The sequence below is a fragment of the Calliphora vicina genome, chromosome 1 (genome assembly GCF_958450345.1).
Source record: "Calliphora vicina chromosome 1, idCalVici1.1, whole genome shotgun sequence".
NCBI lineage: Eukaryota > Metazoa > Arthropoda > Insecta > Diptera > Calliphoridae > Calliphora > Calliphora vicina.
In genome coordinates, this window is record NC_088780.1 from 93,582,945 (window position 1) to 93,604,568 (window position 21,624).

At 29.5% G+C, this 21,624-nt stretch overlaps 1 protein-coding gene across 1 annotated transcript in view; it reads right to left on the reverse strand.

Moving 5' to 3' along the window:
- The window catches only part of Dop1R1 (Dopamine 1-like receptor 1), a 262,438-nt gene extending 241,264 nt beyond the window's left edge, over positions 1–21,174 (reverse strand). The window contains exon 1 of the mRNA XM_065499443.1: positions 21,038–21,174. Within this exon, the coding sequence (XP_065355515.1) occupies positions 21,038–21,148 (111 nt within the window). The 5' untranslated portion in view covers positions 21,149–21,174. The remainder of the gene's footprint in view (positions 1–21,037) is intronic.
- Between the last annotated feature and the right edge of the window lie 450 nt (positions 21,175–21,624).

Consider the following 21,624-nt stretch of genomic DNA (forward strand, 5'->3'; position numbering starts at 1 on the left):
ATTTGGTTATTCAATATTTTTGTGTTAGGACACCGGTGTCCCCGTGGTCGTCAAAGGGTTAATAAACTTGGTGATGCTTAATCATTCACTTATCCTATACTTCACAAATGAATAGCAAATTACACAATTTCTGATTATGTAAAACGCATCTCAGAATGATTCCTACATCCCAAATATTTATTTGAATATTTCGTCGATTTGGATTTAAACCTGTTCAGCCAGATGGGGGCTTTGTTTAATTATGAACCGATCTTCATAAAATTTAGTAAAATTATTAAGATTTATTTGTTTATATCCTACACCACCATATTGGGGAAGGTGCTGATGTTTGTAGCACGCAAAAAAGTCTATCATGCACTTTAAAGATTACCGATCGAATTATCAACACTATCTGGGTCGACTAAACGATGTCCTTCCTTCCGTCCGTCTGGTTGGCTGGCTGACTGTACAAGTAAACCTTGTGCGCAAAGCATAAGTCTCAATTTTAAAGATATTTCGATAACATTTGGAACATAAAACTTTTTCGGCTCAAGTACGAATAATGGCTGAAATCAGTCCATTATTTCACTTAGCCCCCACACAATATCCTCCCGAAATTGGTCTTTTTTGGTCATAAATATTTAATTTATGTTGGTATCCACACAAATTTTACTCCAAATAAATTTTATGTCTACGAAATTCATTTCACCTTTAACGTTAAAGTTATTTTCGGCCCGCTTCCGAAAATCACTTTAACGTGTATAAATCGCTTAAAACTGTTGGTATGTAGAAATTCAACAGAAATAATTTTAATATAGACATAAATCACATGACCTAATTTCATGGGGATCGGTTCATCATTAGTTATAGGCCCCATATAAGTCTCTCTTCCGAAAATCATTCAAGAAAATAAATTATTGAAATTTTGGACCGATTTCAACCAAAATCCGTTGGATTTGTCTTGGGACTAACTAATTCTAAAACTATCAAGAAAATCCTTTAACTTAAAAAATACTTGTAATAATTTTGGCCAGGTTTTCTAGTAAAATGTTCCTCTGCGTTCCTCATGATGGTGACAAGGTCGCCCAAAACGTATGACTTGGTTTGCGCACTATCCTCTGCCACATTAATTTTTTTATTGAGGATTTCGGTTCGGAAGTAACACAGGTATCTTCACCTTAGTTGAGGTTGCTAGTTTTTGATCTAAGTCTTCAAGGAATTTCGCTAAGTAAAACCACGTCTGACTTTGCACCTGGCGACACTTTCCTAAGTAGCCCAATAGATAGTTTGAGAATAACGGAAGAAAGTGCAAGCCAGCAACTTCGGAATCTTTAATTTGGTCTGATTGACATGACCAGGATTTTCCAAAATATCTCAAGTGTTCATCCTCCTCTTTTCCTGAGAGATACCACCATCGATAATATATTATTAATAGTGGATTTCTAGAAATTTCACTGAAAGAACAACAACTATTTTTGCCTGTCTAAAAAACGTTTAGTCGTCGGTCACATGAACACCTAAATGGATGACTCCTTCTGCGATATTCTTCGTTTAGAAGCCTCAGAAGAGAACTTACCACTTCTGGGTGGATGGTAGTATGAAAGTATTTTGCCTAGCCAGGAGGCTCTTGACCCACCCTATTAATCGATTTCATTCGATTGCACAGTGGGGCATAATCAAAATGTTTTGGAAATAAGGGCAGCGCTCTGGGGGTACCTTCGACATGTAAAATTTTTAAACATTTGGATTTTTTTTGTTTCCCATCGAATTTGAAAGATTTTTTTATTTTTGAAAGCTCTCCGAGTTATAGCCGTTTCAAAATTTATATCTTAAAATTTTGCCATACCTTGGTCCGATTTTTTAAAAATATAGGGCGTTATTTTGGACCGAATGGACTCGAATTTTTTGGGAGTCCATTCGGACTCGATATCAATAATGGATTCAAAAATAAGCGATTTTCAATTTAAAAATTCAAAAATAGTAGATTTTTGCTTTTTTTGGCGAAAAGGTGACTTAACTCTTGTTTTATTAAAAAAAAACTTTCTTTAAGAACATATAACAATTTTATGTTTTTCTGTAAGGTATCTTTACGGAGAATATTTTTGTTTATAATACATGTCCTATTTTTCGAATACGTCGGCCCAATGCCCTTCGGAATGTGACCTATTTTTTATCAAAATTTAAAATTTGGACCACATGTTCTAAAATCCCAAATGAGCAAAATTGTAAAAAATATAATTTTTGGGATTTTTCAATTTGGAATTGCGGGTTTCCCTTTGACATTTGGACAAGTTTTTATACACATTGTTATTCAAAATGACAAATTTAAAAAACGTTGAAAATTTCATGCATTTCGTCCAAAAAACAGCAAAAATTAACTATTTTTTTAATATTTAAATTGAAAATCGTTTATTTTTGGATATTGCTCTGAAATTGTTTTTATATTATTTGTAATTTAGTTGTCTAACAAACAAAAAAATTCGATTAGATTCGGTCCAAAAGTACGACCTATATTTTAAAAAAGTGGACCAATGTATGGCAAAATTTTAAAATTTAAATTCTGGAAATTATAAGAGAAAATAGCGCACACAAGCATGTTTTTCTAAGACCTGGTCGAGCGCTTTCCAAAAATATAAATCGAATTGAAATCGGATGGGAAACCGGATGAATATGTTCCAGAAGATATTTCTACAATAAAAGGGAAAATTCTAGTAAAGTTTACGGTCGAAACTTGCAGCAGTCTAATTAATGTGAAAATATTTATCTAGTGTTTATCTTTAAGTATTTGATTTTCATTTGCAAGCATTTAATCTCTAGTTTTAATTTATTTCAAATGTTTGTTTTTGATACCATGATGAGATACTTTGTCTCTCTACATAGTTTACTTTAAGTCATGTTATTCTTATCACTGTTATTTTCAATTTCTTTCTATCCTTATTTGAACTTGCCACAGCTTTTGTTTTAACCAAAATAAAAGCAGGGGGTTTTAAGTTAAATCGTTGGTTTATTTTATTCTCTACTAATGCTCCTGATACTGTAAAACTCCATTTCAGTTTAATTCTTTATTTCATGAGTATTTCAATTTGTTTCTTTTTTTGCTTCTTTTCATATATTTTATATATATATTTCTTTTTTAATTTCCTTGAGGCCTTGGCAAGTTGCTATCGAACTTTTGTGTATGTTTTTTGTTGTTGTTTCTATTATTGTTGCACATACATGTCAATTGAAATTTATATCAATTGCAGAACATGCAATTGCATCATTCTCATATATTTTCTTCTTTCTTTTAGCAGGATACACAAAAAACAAAGAGGATAAACTTCTATGCAGCATTACCTGTCTTTTCGATGAAAAGCAAAACAATAAAATTTATTTCCGCCGGAATGGGGAGAAAAACTTCGAAGAAATATTAAACTGTATAGTTGGTGCATATATCAAATAGAAACGGTTAAATAAATATTGCTACTGAAAAGAAACAAACACTTGAAAAGAAAATTGAAAACACATCAATGGCAGATCCGGTTATTTAATATAAACTATGTATTAGGATGACTCTTATTCCAATATTGTTCGCCGTCATCTTGAAATGGAAATTAGAGCAAAATTGGATAAAGCTTAGATTACATGCAAATTCAAAAATTTTTTTAAACGAAATTTCCTAAAATTAAATAAATGGTTTTTGATTCCAACAAATGATTTAATATTTGTTAATATGTATTATATTTTTTTTTGTTTTAGTGAGGCTCTACGCACTGCGACTAAAGGATCTTTAGTGCAGCCTTAGATTTATTTCATCCTAATAGATTTAGGCTACGTATAAAGCCAAGTATTCTATTTGGTGAGAGATCAATTACGTCCCCCGGGGCCATTAAGGCCCTTCCGAGCCATTTAGTTCTGCATATTGCCAGCATTGGGCATAGAACATGTTCAGAGGTTTCGGCATGAAGTCCGCAGAATCTGCACTGTTCATTCTCAACGTTACCTAACATAAATTGGAGATACTTCAAACCACAGTGTCCGAGCGAAAGCAACGACTGGGATCTACGTCTGGATAGGGTGATGAATCGTTTGGACTGTCTTAGTCCTGGTAGATTACCCCAAAAACGGGCAAATTCCGACACAACCCAAGAACGAATACGTTCCATAGTGTATCAACGCGTGATGCCAAAGAACGGTTCAGGACCTATAAACGATCGTCGAGCACCCCTGTTGGCAAGACAATCAACGCGTTCATTGCCAGCGTGACCTTCATGGCCAGGTACCCAGCACAGTGTAAGTTCATAATATGTATTATAACATAACAAATTCATTTTTGACTACTTTCTTATATTTAATATTTTGACCCCTTTTATATCTGGGGTCAAAACATGGGACAATTTTGACCAAAGTCAGTTATTTGGGGGCTACGGAAAGTTGATTTCAACATACAGACGGACTTGGCTATATCGGCTCCGCTATCTATAACGATCCAGAATATGTACTTTGCGGGGTACCAAATGAAAAATATAGAGATTACAAACGTAATGACAGACTTATATATACATATGTGGTCTAGGGTGGCCCTTAATAAACGAAAGTTGGATTTTGGCCATTCTCACCCCCCAGTTTGGTGAACATTAGCAAAAATATCATCATGAAAAAATTGTAGGTAAATCGGTTGGGGTTAAGACATGCTGCAAGCAATAAGGGGGAAATATGCATTTTTCCAGTTTTCTAAAACCATAAAAAAAGTCATGATTTTAAAAGCTTGGGGTCATTTTAACTCCTAGTGCTCTTAAGGGTTAATTTCCATTTTTGTGCTATTATTGTAAATACTAGACTTCATGTTATATTTTCCTTAAGTTTCATCCAAATCGGCCCAAAACTATACAACATTTCGCTATCTTTCCATTAGAAATTCCAAATATTGAAAAATGTTACCTTTGACCTTCATGATTTAAAGGTTAACGTTTTCCGATTTTAGGAAAACTTTCACACTATATTTAGAATTACCTGAAATATAATATTCTGAACAGATTTCACTTAAAATTAATAATAGTAGGGAAATTGGGCTCATTCGCCAAAATATTGCCAAAATATTAGATTTTCTCGAAAATTTCAAAATTTAAATCGCAGGTACGGAAAAACTATAAGAGGTATTGACATAATTTTTTCAAATTTTTATTCCCTATTATATTGATAATAAATTCCCAAGTGATGATCAAAAAATTCTGAAATTTGTTTAACAAAATTTTTAAAAATTTGAAATTGGAGTTTTGAAACTGCCGTTAAAAAAATTAAATTTTTTTGGTCATACCTGCGAATAGGTTAACGGTATCCTACGAAGACAAAAACTCATATACAAGTAAATATGGATATATTTTAAGTAAAAATTAGCTTTTATTTTAATATTTACCAAAATATGTTAATTTTGTTCCTACATTTCTTGTTCTAGTTGACTGAGACACGTTAATGGCCTGGCGAATTTTTAATAACTTTAACATTTTTTGACCAATTTCTGTTTTTTATGTCTCATTAGAACGACAATTACGTCCACATTTCAATTATTTTATACTAATTGCAAAAGTAATTTTTTTAATGGCAAAATTTTTACAAAAACTGAAAAAATGCATTTTTTCCCCTTAAATTACATCTTGAAACTTCAGAGGGCTTACGGCACGACTTAACCCCAACCGATTTACCTACACTTTTTTCAGGTAAATGCCTTTTCCCCTTATAAATGCATTTCAAATCTTCAGAAGGCTTGCGGCACCCTAAACGATTTATCTAAAATTTTAATTTTGATCGGTTAACTGTTCGATTAATTAAAAATTGACGAATAACAAATAAACCGATTAAATTGTGTCGATTAACCGATTAACGGAAATTTCTTTTTATGCACTTTAACATAATGTCAAAGTAAAATTACATGTTTTTTCGAACATCCAAGAAACAAGTTTAGTGAGTATAACAACTGACATATTTAATATACATGTATTTGTCGGAATAGAACATGATAATAGACAAAACTGGAGACTCTACTGAAACGAGTTTTATCAGAACTTATCGAAAACTAAAAAAATAACTGAGGTATTGGATATTCTTTACCATGACTTACTTTCGATTTCTCCAACATCTACAATCATCGAGAGAGTTTTTTCCAAGTCGAGTTTTATTAAAACTTATGAAAATTATTTACTTTTTGGTTGAATTGTTATGTTTTTTTATTTTTATGTTTTTTTTTTTTTTTAATTATAAAATACTTAAATAAGTTCACAAAATTCGTGGTTTTATTTTCAGTTTAAAATTTAAATAGAAATTATTCGATTAATCGAATAATTTAGAATTAACCGATTATTAACCGATAAAATCTAAACCCCGATTAATTATTTGCTCGATTAACCGAATAAACCAACAACCCGATTAATTGAATATCCTAATAGATATCCAACTCGCATCCAAATAGGTCTTCAAGCTAAATATTTAAGCTTTCTTTTGAGAAAAAAAGTCAAAAAAGTTTTTGATTTCGAAAAAAAAATTCCAATTTTTTTTTTCGAAAGATTGAAGAAATATCTATCTAAACTATTTGGGACACATTTTGCTAAGAACAATAGGTAATAATTTACATGGATGAGAAAAAACACCTGCTTGACCAAAAGGTCTAATTTTGACCCCCTCTAACTCAGAGAGTTCTCCACCGTTCTTGTTGAAAATAGAACTAACCTTGGTGCAAATTTCATCCCGATCGGAAGGCATCGATTTCAAAAGTTGGTTCACTCGAAACCAAAACTACGTGAAGTATGATTAATATTAATTTGTCAATTATATTATTAAACACTCATACGTCATAGGTAGCGATTTCATTAAATCTGTGGTCGTATAGAAAAACTAAATAAATCCGCATTAAACAAATTTTAATTTTAAATAATGTTAAAGATTTTTGGTTCCAGTGAACTCATTTAAACCTAAAATCGAAGTAGTTTTTCCAAAAAAACTCTTTTTCAAATTTATTTAGTATTTTACGGAATTAAGGCAAATTTAGAAATCATTTGTGAAAAAATATTAGCAATTTGACACAGCACGTTAATTTACCCGTTTTATTTAAGAAAAAATCTAGTTACTATAGTTTGTTCTCTTTTTTTTAAATAACTAATATTGTTTTGAATAAAATAAAATTTAAATTCAATAAACTTTATTTTGATCTTATCATTAGTTTAATTAACTTGAAGGATAAAATATGTTTTCTAAAAAAACATATAAAAAGCATAACAGTTTTTATTAAATAAAAAATTCCCCCTCCCCAAATTCTTTGGCTGGATCCGCTCTAATCGAGTTATTGAAACAATAAGTAACTTTTTCTCCCTTCTTATTCTATAAGCATTGGGGCACATGGATTGAGACAGAAAAATGTTATGCCACTAATTACTAAACAATTTGTGAAGTATTGAGTAGTTAGAAAGATGGAAATATCCTCCGGCTTAACTGCCATTTCACTTAACCGTCCGTTACTCGCAACTGATCTGGTTGATACAGGCAAACATTTTTTATTGTAAATTTTTTAAACACCCTGAATTTTAATCTATTTTTTATAAAATAATATTTTTACTGGATTTTTTTTTGTATTAGTCTTTTAAATACATTGCATTTAATATTGTTTTTATGTTTTCGAAATAAAAAGTGAAGAGATTATTTTCAAATGCGCCTTTTTTATTGATATCAATTTGATACATTGCGACTAGTCTCGATTGAAAATGATTGCGACTAACGGAGGGTTAAGCGAATATTTCACTAAAAATTTTATATAGGTATATACGAACACATTAAAATTAATATTTTCAAGGAAAATGTAAGATATCTTCTTTCAGATATTTTTGTTCAAAAAAGATTTAAAATACCAAAATGACGTTCAAATCTATGATATATTAGCTTTAATATGAGATCAAAAATTATTAAATCTGACTAAGAGTTCTAAAGTTAACAGTTTTATTTTAAGTATTTTCCTCACCCCCATATTTAAAAATATGAAATTTGAACTTACATATGGGCAATTCATGTCATCGAACGTGACATTTGTACGCCTACAGAGTGGAATAGATTTTGCAAAAATAAGAGTATCTGAAAAATAATTTGGTCGTTATGTTCCATTCAGTGGGTACTAATTTGAAAAAAAATAAGTTCTTTCGAAACATTGTTGTCCAAAATATCGAGCGAATTAAGGGAATATCGTACGTGACATAAAACGGAAGTAATTTTGAGGTACATGTAGAAATATGCGAAAATTTGAGTTTCTTACACTTAGAGTTTATAAAAAGCCGACTTTTTAAAAAACCGGTTTGATGGTTAACCGAAATTTGCCCTTTATCAGTTAACTGTCTTCGAAAAAACCGGTTGACAACCTTTGAAATATTTTTATATATAGAACACATAAGTGCATTTTATTTTGTAAAAATTTCAAAATTATTATCTCAGTCAATAAGAATCTTATATATAAATAGCCCACACGTTTTTTTGTGGTACACTATTAAATATGTTATTGTCCACCAATATTAATGAAACATATATGGTTTTATCTTTTTCTATTTGAATCAATAAATTTCCAATAGAGAAATTGGACGTAAAATCGATCGATCGGAAAGTGTTGTACGAAATTTCTTGAAGAAAGGTCAAAATTATGGAGTTCGCAAACCTACAAAGGGAAATACAAACTAACAAGAAGACAACTTAATCTAATAAAACAAGAAGTAACCCGCAACAAATAAAAAATAAATTGAATCTTCCGGTGACTTCCAAATACGTTGCACACATTTTACGAAACGATGAAAACATAAAATGGAAAAAGCCGAAATGTAAACCAATGCCAAAAAAGCACCATAAAGAAAACCGTCTAAAATTCGCAAGAAAATATATGAAATGGACATATGAGTGGAAAAAAGTAATTTTCTCTGACGAAAAAAAATTTAATTTAGACGGTCCTGATTCATACTCATGCTATTGGCACGATTTAAGATCAAACGATGTTCGGATGTCAAAACGTAATTTCGGTGGTGGCAGTGTTATGGTTTTGTTCCGACAAAAATGAATAGTGCGATTTATAACGAACTGTTGGAAGATGCTCTTCTCTAATTTATGGATGAAAAAATGGATGAAGATTGCATATTCCAACAAGATAATGCTGCAATCCATGTTTCTAAGCAATCGAAATCTTGGTTTAATGAGCATAGCCTTCCTCTGTTGGGCTGGTCGGCTTGTAGTCCGGACTTAAACCCGATAGAGAACTTGTGGGGATACATGGCCCGTAAAGTTTATGCAAATAATACCCAGAATGAAAGCATAATGACTGTGACATAGCTGAAACTAAGAATTAAACAAGTATGGGAGGAAATTGATTCCAATCTGCTTAAAAAATTAGTGGAATCAATGCCAGACCGTATTTTTGAAACAATCCATAACAAAGGATCATCCAAACATTATTAATAATGCTACAGTGGCCCATAAATTAAAGTGCGTTTATAGGAAAATACCCTTAAAAATGGCTGTTAATCTCGAAAATAAATAAAGTACAAATGAATTTTTTTTGTAAAGAATATTTTAAGTGAAGTCTTAACAAATTTAATAAAAAAATTTGTAGCCCCCTAAATACGTTCGTGTTTAATTTTTACAACCTTTTTAAAAAAAAGTTTATAGGAATATGCACCAATGTAGCAGAAACGCAATCTACGGAAAATTCTAAGAAAGTTTCCTCAAGAAACCATAGGTCTAAAATTCAAATCCTATCTTGCGCATTTCGTCTTGTACTCTAAACATTAATTTCTTATTTTCTGATGATGATTTTTAGATGACGAAGGAAAATCTTAGAACTTCGAATCCAATCATCCAAAAATTGAAAAATAAAAGCCACCCTAATGTGTATAAATTTACCATATTGTTACGTTTTTACATTTTAGAAACGGTGGTTTATTTCCTTTAAATAAACTGGATAATTTTGATTGCAAATAACAGCAGTTTAGTAGTTTAAAATTGTAACAACTCTTTATTTATTAAAATGTTTGTGTTTTTAATACACCCACTTATATTACACACTTTATAATGTACAAGTATACAATGTTAATACAGTTACCAGTGTTACTTCTAACAGCGTCTATCATAAACTGTCTAACGACTGCAACCTCTGACACTATTTATATACAGCACCATCTTCTTTCGAGTAGCATCTTAACGGACAAATCTAGTATATTCAAATTCTAGAGCTTTCAATGATAATTTTAGCAGCTTAAACATTAAGTGTTGCCATACTTACAAACAATGCAAATAACTGCTTGATATCAACATTGTTGATAAGTAGAAGCTTTATAAACATGATGAATATTGCAGGCAGTCGTTACAGACCATTAAATTAAATATTTGCTTTTTGGGTTCTCATTTGGCCAGTCAATAGATTGTGAAAAAAGAAAATATCGCTTGCCGTTGTTTGAATAGAATTTTACAAATATTTGTACCAAAGCATTTTTTTTGGTTTTTCATTTAAAATAATTCAATTTAAATACTGTTAATTTACACCACAATAATTGTACATATATGTTTTTATTTTCCATTTAAATCCCTAACCAAATGTCATAAATACATTCATACATACATACAAGTAAATACTAGATAATTTTTTCGATATTATAATCATAGTTGCTATTGTCATGGTTTGCCACTGACATTGTTGCATATTCAGCAGTTTTTTGCTCCATGATAATTTTCATGAAAATTATTGTATGTAAAGAAAAAATTCAAAACTCAATTATGAAAACATTTTGCCACAATTTATGATTGAAATACATATATAGAAGTATTTACATTTAAAGTAAAAATAATCACAGTCATTCTCCACACTCGGAGGCAAACACTAATAGAATAAAAATATTTTTTATTATTTTTATTTAAAATGTAGTTTTTTTAATTGATTTTAATTGTCAGCATGCAACAAAAAAGCAAAAAAACAGAACAAGTTTAAAAAAAATATATTAAAAATATTTAATATTTCCCTTATTGACAGCATTAAAAAAGCTGCATCATTTAGCATTTAACTAATAAATTTAAAATGTTTATAAAATGTATGTTGGTATTATTATGGTACTTTTGTTGTTGTTTAAACAACATTATTAATTACTTATCAAAGGACTAAGGATAATAATTTAAATATTGTTTTGTGATTGTGCGAATATTTTAATAACGTGAGCGTTAAATAAAAAAACCAACCACGAATGTTACAATGCTACAATGACAGCAGGCAATTACTTTAATAGCATTTTAAAGCATATTTTATTGTAGTTTTTGCTGCTGTTCTGTTCTTTATTAATAATATTGACAGTTTATGACAGGAAGGACATGAAAAAATGAGGACATTTAAATTTAATATAGCTTTAATAAAGTTTAAAGTGTAAATAAATTTGCATAAATGAAAAAAAATGAAAGGAATTAATTTCAATGTATGAATTTTTTAAGCAATAATTTTAAAAACATTTTATATTTTATTAATTAAAACTGATAAGGTTATAATGCCCCATTAGCTCAGAATTCAATTTCAGAGTTGTCTGCTAATAAATCGTACATTCCCCATTAAGTGCCGAAAAATTTGATGATGATAAGATCATCTGAATGCTGAAGAGTTGATCTGAATTGTTTCTGGGCATTATATTTGAAATTAATTAATAAATTTGATATATTCAAAGAAATTTTTTCATTATCTGTTGACCTGTGTAATAAATCATAAGTTAAACTAAATTTATTTATAAACAAGTAAGAGAGCTATATTCGGCTGTGCCGAATCTTATTTACCCTTCACCAAATTATACTTCAAAATAAAAATTTTAAATATTTTTAGGTAAACAAAAATTTTTTCCCAAACTTGCTTTTTTAATTTTTTGGAAAAAAATGTTTCGAATTTTTTTTTTTAATATTTTATATTTTAAAAAAAAATTTTTTATTAAATTTTTTTTTTCATTTTTTTTAACATTTAGCGAAAAAATGAACATTTGGTGAAAAAAAAATCGGGTTAAAAAATATTTTTTCCGATTTTGAGCCATTGTAGGTCCAACTTACTATGGTCTTATATACGTCGCTGCAAAGGTATAGGTTTAGGTAAACAAAATTTTTTTATAAACATGTTTTTTAATTTTTTTGAAAAAAAAATGTTCGGCAATTTTTTTTTAAATTTTAAAAAAAAAATTTTTTATTAGATTTTAAAATTTTTTTTAATTTTTTTAATATTTTGCGAAAAACTGAACTTTTGGTGAAAAAAAAATCGGGAAAAAAAATATTTTTTCAGATTTTGACCCATTGTAGGTCCAACTTATGGTCTTATACGTCGCTGCAAAGGTCTTTGAAATATCTATCATTATCATTGTCTATATTAATGACTTAGTAATCCAGATATAGGTCAAAAATCGAGGTTGTCCTGGACCGATTTTCTTGATTTTAAATACCAAACGAGCCGGGAGAATTCCGGAGATCGTGAATCGTGAATGTAAGTTATTTGATTTCGACAGACAGTCGGATCCAGAATATATGTAAGTACTTTATATTGTATTGAGGAAATTACAAACGGAATGACAAACTTATATATAAACTTCTCACTAAGGTGAAGTGTATAAAAAGATTCCTCTTCCTTATCCTTTTTACCTCTCCACCTTTCACTTATTGTATTTTTTTTATAAAACACAATAATGAAAATGAAAAGCACTTCACATTTTTGCTGTAGTTTAAATCACGTATTCAACTCATTTGTCTTGGATTTCAGCTCATAATTACTTTAATTTTTTACACGTAAATTATGTTCTTAGTGCATGACTTACAAAATGTTGGTGTAAATATAAAACTGAAATTATTAAAATAAAATACCTCAAATCATCTTGGAAATCTTTATAAAAATAAATGCTATTTAAATTCATATTCATTTCAATTTTATCACGGATTGGTTTTAATCCTGTCTTTGATACCGATTTTGTTTTCATAAAATGGAATTATGTTAGTGTGTAAATATGTGGTAACAAATAGAGATTAAGGTGTATTAAGTTACTATTTATTACATGTGCAATATTAAATTTTACTTTTAAAAATACTAGGGGAGAAACAATAGCACATTTCGGATTTCTCATTTCCGATTTTGTCGAAATTTACGTTTCCGATTTTATCGAAATTCACAAATCATAGACTTTTTGACTCGAGAACCTTTCAAGTCCAAAAATTTAAACAAATTTAAAAATTTCACAAAAGTGTACATTAGGGTGGTTCGAATATATTTTTATTTTAATTTTAATGTGTGCTAACCGGAATATATGTATATTAAGCACCGTGAAAAATGACATATGATTTTTTTAATTTTTTATTAAGGTTTATGGGTCGCTACCGGCCCCGAACTTTGGTGTTTTTGAAAAATCTCTGCCCTTTTAACATTTTCTATGTGGGTCAATTTTTTATTTTCGATTTTTAACAACGAAGGGTGTGAAGTTACGAAATAATTACATTTGAAATTTAATATAAAAGAATCGAAATGTGTACGTAATTTTCGATGTAATGAGATATAAAAGACAAAAAATGGTTAAAAAATGTTAAAGTTTTTAAAAATTCCTAATGCCATTAACGTGTCTCAGGCTACTAGAACAAGAAATGTAGGAACAGAATTAACATATTTTGAGAAATATTAAAATAAAGGCTAATTTTTACTTGAAATATATCCATAGTTAATTGTATATGAGTTTTTGTCTTCGTAGGATACCGCAAACCTGTTCGCAGGTATGATTAAATAAATAAAGTTTTCTCAACGGCAGTTTCAAAACTACATTTTCAAAAATTTCAGCATTTTTTTATCATCTCAATTTTGCGATTTTCATGAAAAAATAATTTGTTGGCCATATTTTGGAGAATGATACATATTTCCTTACTATTGCGAATTTTAAGTAATACCTATTCAGAATGTTCATAAAGTAAGGAGCCATTCGCCTAAATATGGCCAAATAATTTGTTTTTTTTTAGAAAATTGTAAAATTTAAATCGCAAGTACGGAAAAACTATATTCTGAAATTTGTCTAACAAAAATTTTAAAAATTTGAAAATGGAGCCGTTAAAAAAAATATTTTTTTTGGTCATACCTGCGAATAGGTTAACGGTATCCTACGAAGACAAAAACTCATATACAAGTAAATATGAATGTATTTTAAATTAAATTGCAAAATTAATTTTTTAATGGCAAAATTTTTACAAAAACTGAAAAAATTGCATTTTTTCCCCTTATAAATGCATCTCAAAACTTAATAGACCTTGCGGCAAGTTTTAACCCCAACCAATTTACCTAAGATTTCACGATGATTTTTTTACCAATTTTCACCAAACTGGGGGTGAGACTGGTAAAAATCCAACTTTTGTTTATTAACGGCTACCTTATTTTAAACCGTGAATGGTTTTGAGTCAAAAAGTCTATGATTTGATAAACACTTGTAATCAGAGATAGAAAATAACTCGTCCATATACCAAAAAACCCAAATTGTGATTTATATTTTTGTAATAAAAATAAATCACTGAAAATAACAGTTATAATATGATTTTTATTTAAATGGTTTGTTATGATCTTTATTCGTTTTTGTTGTTTTTATTGGTTTGGTGTGAGATAAACAATTCATTTGTTCTTGCTCTTAATAACTGTTACTTACTCTTTTATTTACATACAATAACATATTATCAGTAATTTTAAACAAATTATGGAAATAATATGATAAGTATGAAGTAATGAAACCTGAGTAACAAAAATGAGAATTTTTTTTTAAATTGTTATTAATCTTTTGATAAATTTTATATATTTAAGCGTTGATTTGCATCAAATGCATTTTTGCGATTTATTTTTCAAAGAGTACATAACCTTTAGTACGTTTATATATTGCGTTTCAATTGGCTCAGCAATTCGGGGTTATAATAATAAATTGAAGCAAAAAATATATTTTTTACGTGAAAATTATTAAAAAAAATCATGAAAAATCGAAAACGGTAAAAATTTTTCAGATTTATTGCTTTATCGTAAAGCCTTGTCGACATTGCTTGGGGAAAAGTGTTTTCAAAATTCTATCATTCGAAAGAAGAACATTAACTACTCAATTTTAAGTATATCAAACAAAAAAAACTAAAATTTGTTTAAATGAGGGAATCATTGTGAATATGAATCGATTTTTATGATCGATATCTCATTTTGTTCTGATCAAATTTAATAGAATTCTGTATTTATTTTGTTATTAGATTTCGTGATCACTCACAAAACTTCACTACTATCGGTGTTCACATTTGTTGCATCCAGAAACAGACAGCCTGAGCGTGCGGAGGAATGAGCTTCACCAAGTTAAACTAAATTAGAGACATTTCTAAATAAACTTGTATCCGCTTAATACTTGTGTTTTGTTTTTGTAATCTGATAATAAAGCTCTTTTAGGGATATATTAAAATCGTCCTTACTCTCTATGAAAGCAATAACAACTATATTTTATTTTATATCCTGTTTGTATGTCTTGCACTAGTTTGTGTTAAATAAAAATGTTTGTAAGTGTTAGTGAAGAAAACTTTATTACAACTACAGCTTTCTTCAGATATTTATTCGTACTAGGAGTGGCTTAATTTTAGTGCTTCATTTTCCTGTGTCGTTTAAAAGAGATTGACAGGATTTATAAAAAGAAAAATTCCTTACAGCTTAAGTTTTAGAAATGTGTATTGTGGTTAATGAATGAATGAATTACAATGTCCAACAGCATTTTTGGAACTGAATAGCGACTAGGGTATTCAATCGATTAACCGTTAATCGGTTAACCGATTAATTTTGGACGGTTAACTGTTCGAATAATTTGAAATTGCCGATTTTCAAATAACAAATAAACCGATTAATTTGTGTCGATTAACCGATTAACCGAAATTCCTTTTTTTTGCACTTTTTTGTATTTATTTTTCCGTTTCAATTCAAATACAAATTTCAAATTAAAATTATATATTTTTTAAACATGATTAGTGAGTAAGTATGTATAACAACTGACATATTTAATTTACATGTATGTATTTGAAACTTTGTATTTACATGTATAGACGAAACTTTTTTTTTTAATGAGTCTTTTATCATAACTAAACGAAACTATTAAATTAATAAAAATCTAAAACAATCCAAAGGAATACTCTTTATCATTCTTTTGATTTCTCCAACATATGTATACAATCAGCGAGAGAGTTTTTTTTCAAGAAAAGTTTTATTAAATCTAAAGAAAAAATCGTTTAAATTATATTATTTTTTGAAAGATTATTTCAGAAGATCTCACTAAAACCCTAAAAAACTCACACATCGCTCATTTGCTGCAACAACGTCATAATTCAAAAAAGTCGCTTCGAGAAAAACGATTTTGAATATTTTATGACATTTTACTATTTCTTAAATAAATTTTCAACAAATCATGCGATTTCAGAAATATAAACAGTAGATGTTAATATCTTTCTAATCTGTATTTAACCAAATTTTCACTTATTAAATATACTAGAAAACATGAATTTTAATTTTGATGTTTACAACAAAAAAACACTCTCACACACAAAAAATAATTGACTTTTTTGAAAACTGATGAAATTATATGAAAGATTATAGAACAGCGTATATTTTTCATAAAACACGGAATTTGAGTTATGACGTTGTTACAGCAAATAGGCGATATGTTTATAAAAATGATCTCAAATACCTTATTTGCTGTTTTTTATGTTTTTGTACACAAAATTCGTTGTTGTATTTTCAATTTAAAATTAAAATATAAATTATTCGGTTAATCGAATAATTTTAAATTAACCGATTATTAACCGAATAAATCTAAACCTCGATTAATTATTTGCTCGATTAACCGATTAAACCAGAAACCCGATTAATTGAATACCCTAATAGCGACCCTATAATTCTGAAAGGGCATGTTGAGTAGAGCATTTATGTAGAATAAACTTATAGACCAGCTGGTCTGAATTTTTTTTACAGTGGGTTAAAGTTTTAATTTTTTGATCGAAGGGAGCATTATACTAACTGAAAAAAATGTTGTAAGTTAATATCTGAGAGAATGCTTAATGTCAGAGTTATATTATGGAATTTTATGGGGATAATTTTTGTGGAAGATCTCAACCTTCTAGCTCCTCTCTGTAGGGGTCAATTTGACCCTTTTTTGAGAAAATCAAAAAAAGTCCTTTCAAAAAGAACATCTACGGATTCAAATATTCTACGAAAATGTTTGCCGGAAAATTTCAGTTGAGGTCGTCAAAGATACCGAAGTTGTAAAAAAAGCTCTTTACGCTTAATTAGCAAGATTACACGCCAACTTGGGTCTCACATTTTTTAAAAAAATCACAAAAAATCTATTTATGATCCGAATGAGCTGATATTTAAAATATAAATAGTCCTAGAGAAGATCTACAAACATTTTTTTTTTTTCAAATTGCTTTTTAATATTTTTTTAAAAAAGTTTTTCAAAATTTTTTTTTAATTTTTAAAAAAAAAATGTTTGGGATTAAAAACAATTTTTTCCGATTTTGACCCATTGTAGGTCCTACTTACTATAGCCTTATATACATCGTTGCAATGGACTTTAAAATATCTAGTAATACTTAGTAATACAGATATAAATCAAAAATAGGCTAAAATTCGAGGTGGTCCCGGTTTTTTCCTTATATCTCAGCCATCTGTGGACCGATTTTGTCGGGCTATGGAAACTTGATTTCAACATACAGAGGGACATGGATATATCGACTTCGCTATCTATAACAATCCAGAATGTAAATACTTTGTGGGGTCGCAAATGAAAAATGTGGAAATTACAAATGGAACGATAAACTTATATCTACTAGAGTATTCATTCGACTAATGATCGTTCGATTAATCGAATAATTTCTTACGAGTAATTATTCGAACAATTTAAAAATGGCCATTTTTGAATAACGAATAAATCGAACAATTTTATGTAGAATAATCGAATAAAACGAATAAATGTTCATATATCTTTAAATATATTAAATTGCTTAAAATTTTTCATAATTTAAAATTTAAATAAGTAATAATGACTCACAAAAATTGTATTCTTTCTGAAATTCAACAAATAACTAAAGACAAAGGGACTTTCGATCACTGTAGATGAGTGTTTCGATAGCTCCTTCTATAAATATATAAATAATACTGCAAGAAGTTATAATTCTAAAAACAAATCTTTCAAAATTTTTAACTTAGGACTTGAACGAATGAAAATGAAAGGTTCGGAATAAAATATTTGGTTTTTGGATGGCGAAATATTAGAAGAATCGCAATTAATAATCAGAATATTAATTTAGATTAAAGAGGAGTTGAATGTGATGGAGAATGTGATTTTGAAACGGTCGTCGAAAGTGATATTGAGGATGCCATTTATAATGATTACATTGAAATACATGAAGGCCATGATCTTAAAATATATACGTAAGTGTTGCAAAATATTTAATAAATCGAATGATAAACACATTGCAAACTAACGTTTTGTTGCAAGAAAAGCATGGAGTTCGTCTAATACATGATTTTGAACATCGTTGAACATCTTTGTCTAACATGGTAATAAACTTTTTGCGTATTTGTAAATGCGTAAATCCTGACTTCAAATTAGCCACGTTCACTGACAACTATATTAAACTTTGGACAGATTCCCTTTATTATGTAATTCCCCAGACCACTTTATTAAGCAAAGATTCGGCAACGTTGATAGAGATTGATGTATAATACAATTTGTTGTAAATAATTTAGAAATAGTGATTAATTCTTTTACTAAAGAATTAGCTACTCAATTTAAAACCCGAATTAATGAAGTACATAAAAAAAGTTCTTAATACGTTTATATTGTATTTGAATTCAGGATCATGTCCAACTAGCTCAAATTTTTTAAAGCATAGCTCCAAAACGGAAACTAATGTGTCTGCTATTCAATTGTTTTGTAGATTGTTCGGGAGTTAATCTGATCAGAATATTTCTGTTGAAAATGTAATGATGGACTTTGTTTTCGAATGTTTTTTAACAATATCAATACTTGAATTGTTAACTGTAACGATATTTTTTGTATTTCTTTAACAATAAAATATTAAAAAGCCGACATCAAAACTTCATTCTTTAATTTTTTTTAAAAAAAATTAAATTATTCGAATAATTCGATTAATTCTAAACGTGTGATCGAATTATTCGAACAAGTTAAAATCTCTTATTCGAATTATTCGTTTTATTCGAACAAGAGAAAAAACGAATAATTCGAATGCTCTATTATATACCCTTGCCACTTATGGTGAAGGGTATAAATAGTATAAATATTTATTCGTTTAAAATAAAACTCGAATAATTGAAAACCTCTAATTTTACCTATAGTTTATATTCTTAAAGAATTTGAATTTCCAAAGGGTATGAAAATATTTTGATATACATTTTATCGATAAAATAAAGATGTGTTTTAAATTCTGCTTTTATTTATATTAGAAGGTATGTAAGCGTTAACTATTTCAATTATAATTTATTTAATTTCGAAACATAATTTCCAGATGAATCTAATAGGCAGTTTCAGTCCAAATTAAATGTTTTTAGCATAGAGAATTACTTATACATAACGTTGAGACACTCCGATTTGTCTAACAAAAATACAACACATCATATGTCTGATACAACAAAAAACAAGTAAGAAATTATAGTCGGTCAAGCCCGACCATATAATACCATACACTAAGTAAAAGAGCAAAAAAATGTTTCTTTTAAAATTTCAATAATTTATATTTTTGAGTGATTTTCGGAAGTGGGGTTATATGGGGGCTATGACCAATTATGGACCGATCACCATGAAATTAGGTCGTGTGATTTATGTCTATATTAAATTAACTATGTTGAATTTTGTGTGTTTACCAACATTTTTAAGCGATTTATGCACGTTAAAGTGATTTTTGGAAGCGGGTCTATATGGGAGCTATGACTAATTATGGACCGATCGTAACAAAATTTCGTGAGATGAATTTTGTATATATAAAAATTATGACCGATAAAGTCCAATTTCGGGAGGACATTTGTATGGGGGCTAGGTGAAATAGTGGACCGATTTCAGCCAGTTTCAATAGGCTTGGTCCTTGAGCCGAAAAAATATTATGCACCAAATTTGATCGAAATATCTTCAAAATTGCGACCTGTACTCTGCGCACAAGGTTTACATGGACAGCCAGCCAGCCGACCAGACGGACGGACGGACGGACGAACATCGCTTAATCGACTCAGAAAGTGATTCTAAGTCGAACAGTATACTTTAAGGTGGGTGTTAGACTAATATTTTTGGGCGTTACAAACATCTGCACAAACGCATTATACGCTCCCCATTATGGTGGTGTAGGGTATAAATACATTGATTAGCATGACTTTTGTTGTTGCAAGAGTTAGGTTTTTGACAACTACATCTCGTCTCTATATTTTCTGGCATAGAGAATTATACATAGAGACGAGACACTTCAATTTGTCAAACAAATATAACAAATCATAATTCTTATATAACAACAAAATAATAGCATCTATTTTGTGTGTTGCAAGAGTTAGGTTTATGACAACAGACTTGGGTTTTGACAATTACGTATTGTTATGTTACCCTATGGTTTCTACATTGACATTTAAATAAAATTTTTCAATTCATTTAAAATTTTCCTCCATAATCATAGTCAGTAATTTAATCAAATTCCATTCAATAATATTTCACCCCCAAAGAAGCACAACTACTAATTTAATATAAACAAAAGGGACCAATAGAAAACTGTGTACACTGAGCCAATCTTTTCTTTTCCTTTATTAAATTGAATAAATAAAGAGAAGCATTTTATACATTTATAATAAAAGCAAAATGAAAATGCATAAATTTGATTTTCTAGACTTTTTCCTTTTGAGGGAAATTTCACAACCCTCCTAAAAACAAAAAAAAAAAAGTGGTAAACTGTGAAGATAAATATAGATTTCCTGGTCATTTCGATTCCATGTATTATTTAAAATAGTAAATATGTCCATTTAACTTACCGTACTTCCTTCGTAATCGCTGGTTAACAATTGTATATCGATTTCTATGTCAAGGTTTCCTTTTGAGCTGGCTGTTGAAGTAATTAATTGAAGGGGCAAATGATCGACCATTAAACCATCAACCAGTGAATTGTTGCTGTTGCTGATGCCAGCACTGAACGTGCTGTTGACATTGTGTAGACTTCCCACAATATGGCTGTGAGTCATATTTAGAGCTGGCGCTAACAGGGAGATGGAAGAATTATAATTGCTGGCGTTGAGGGTGCTGTTATTAGTGATGTTGCTGTTGTTGTTATTATGATATAATATTGTGTTAATATTGGTGTTGCCGTTGGCCATGGCGGTGTTATTTCCGGCCGTATAACTACTATGATACGGATGTGCATATGATGAGGAGGAGTGTTGGCTCTCCGCCATGTAGGTGGCCAGAGCACCTGTTGTTCCTGCCACCGCCAGTGCAGCAGCCGTTGTTACCGAGCTATTTAAGGCAGCCACAACTTTTAATGTTGAGGCAGCCATGGTGGCTAAAGCGGCCAAAGTTGAGCTGGTGCTGGTGGCATAAGAGTTCGAGGTGGTCATTTTTATAT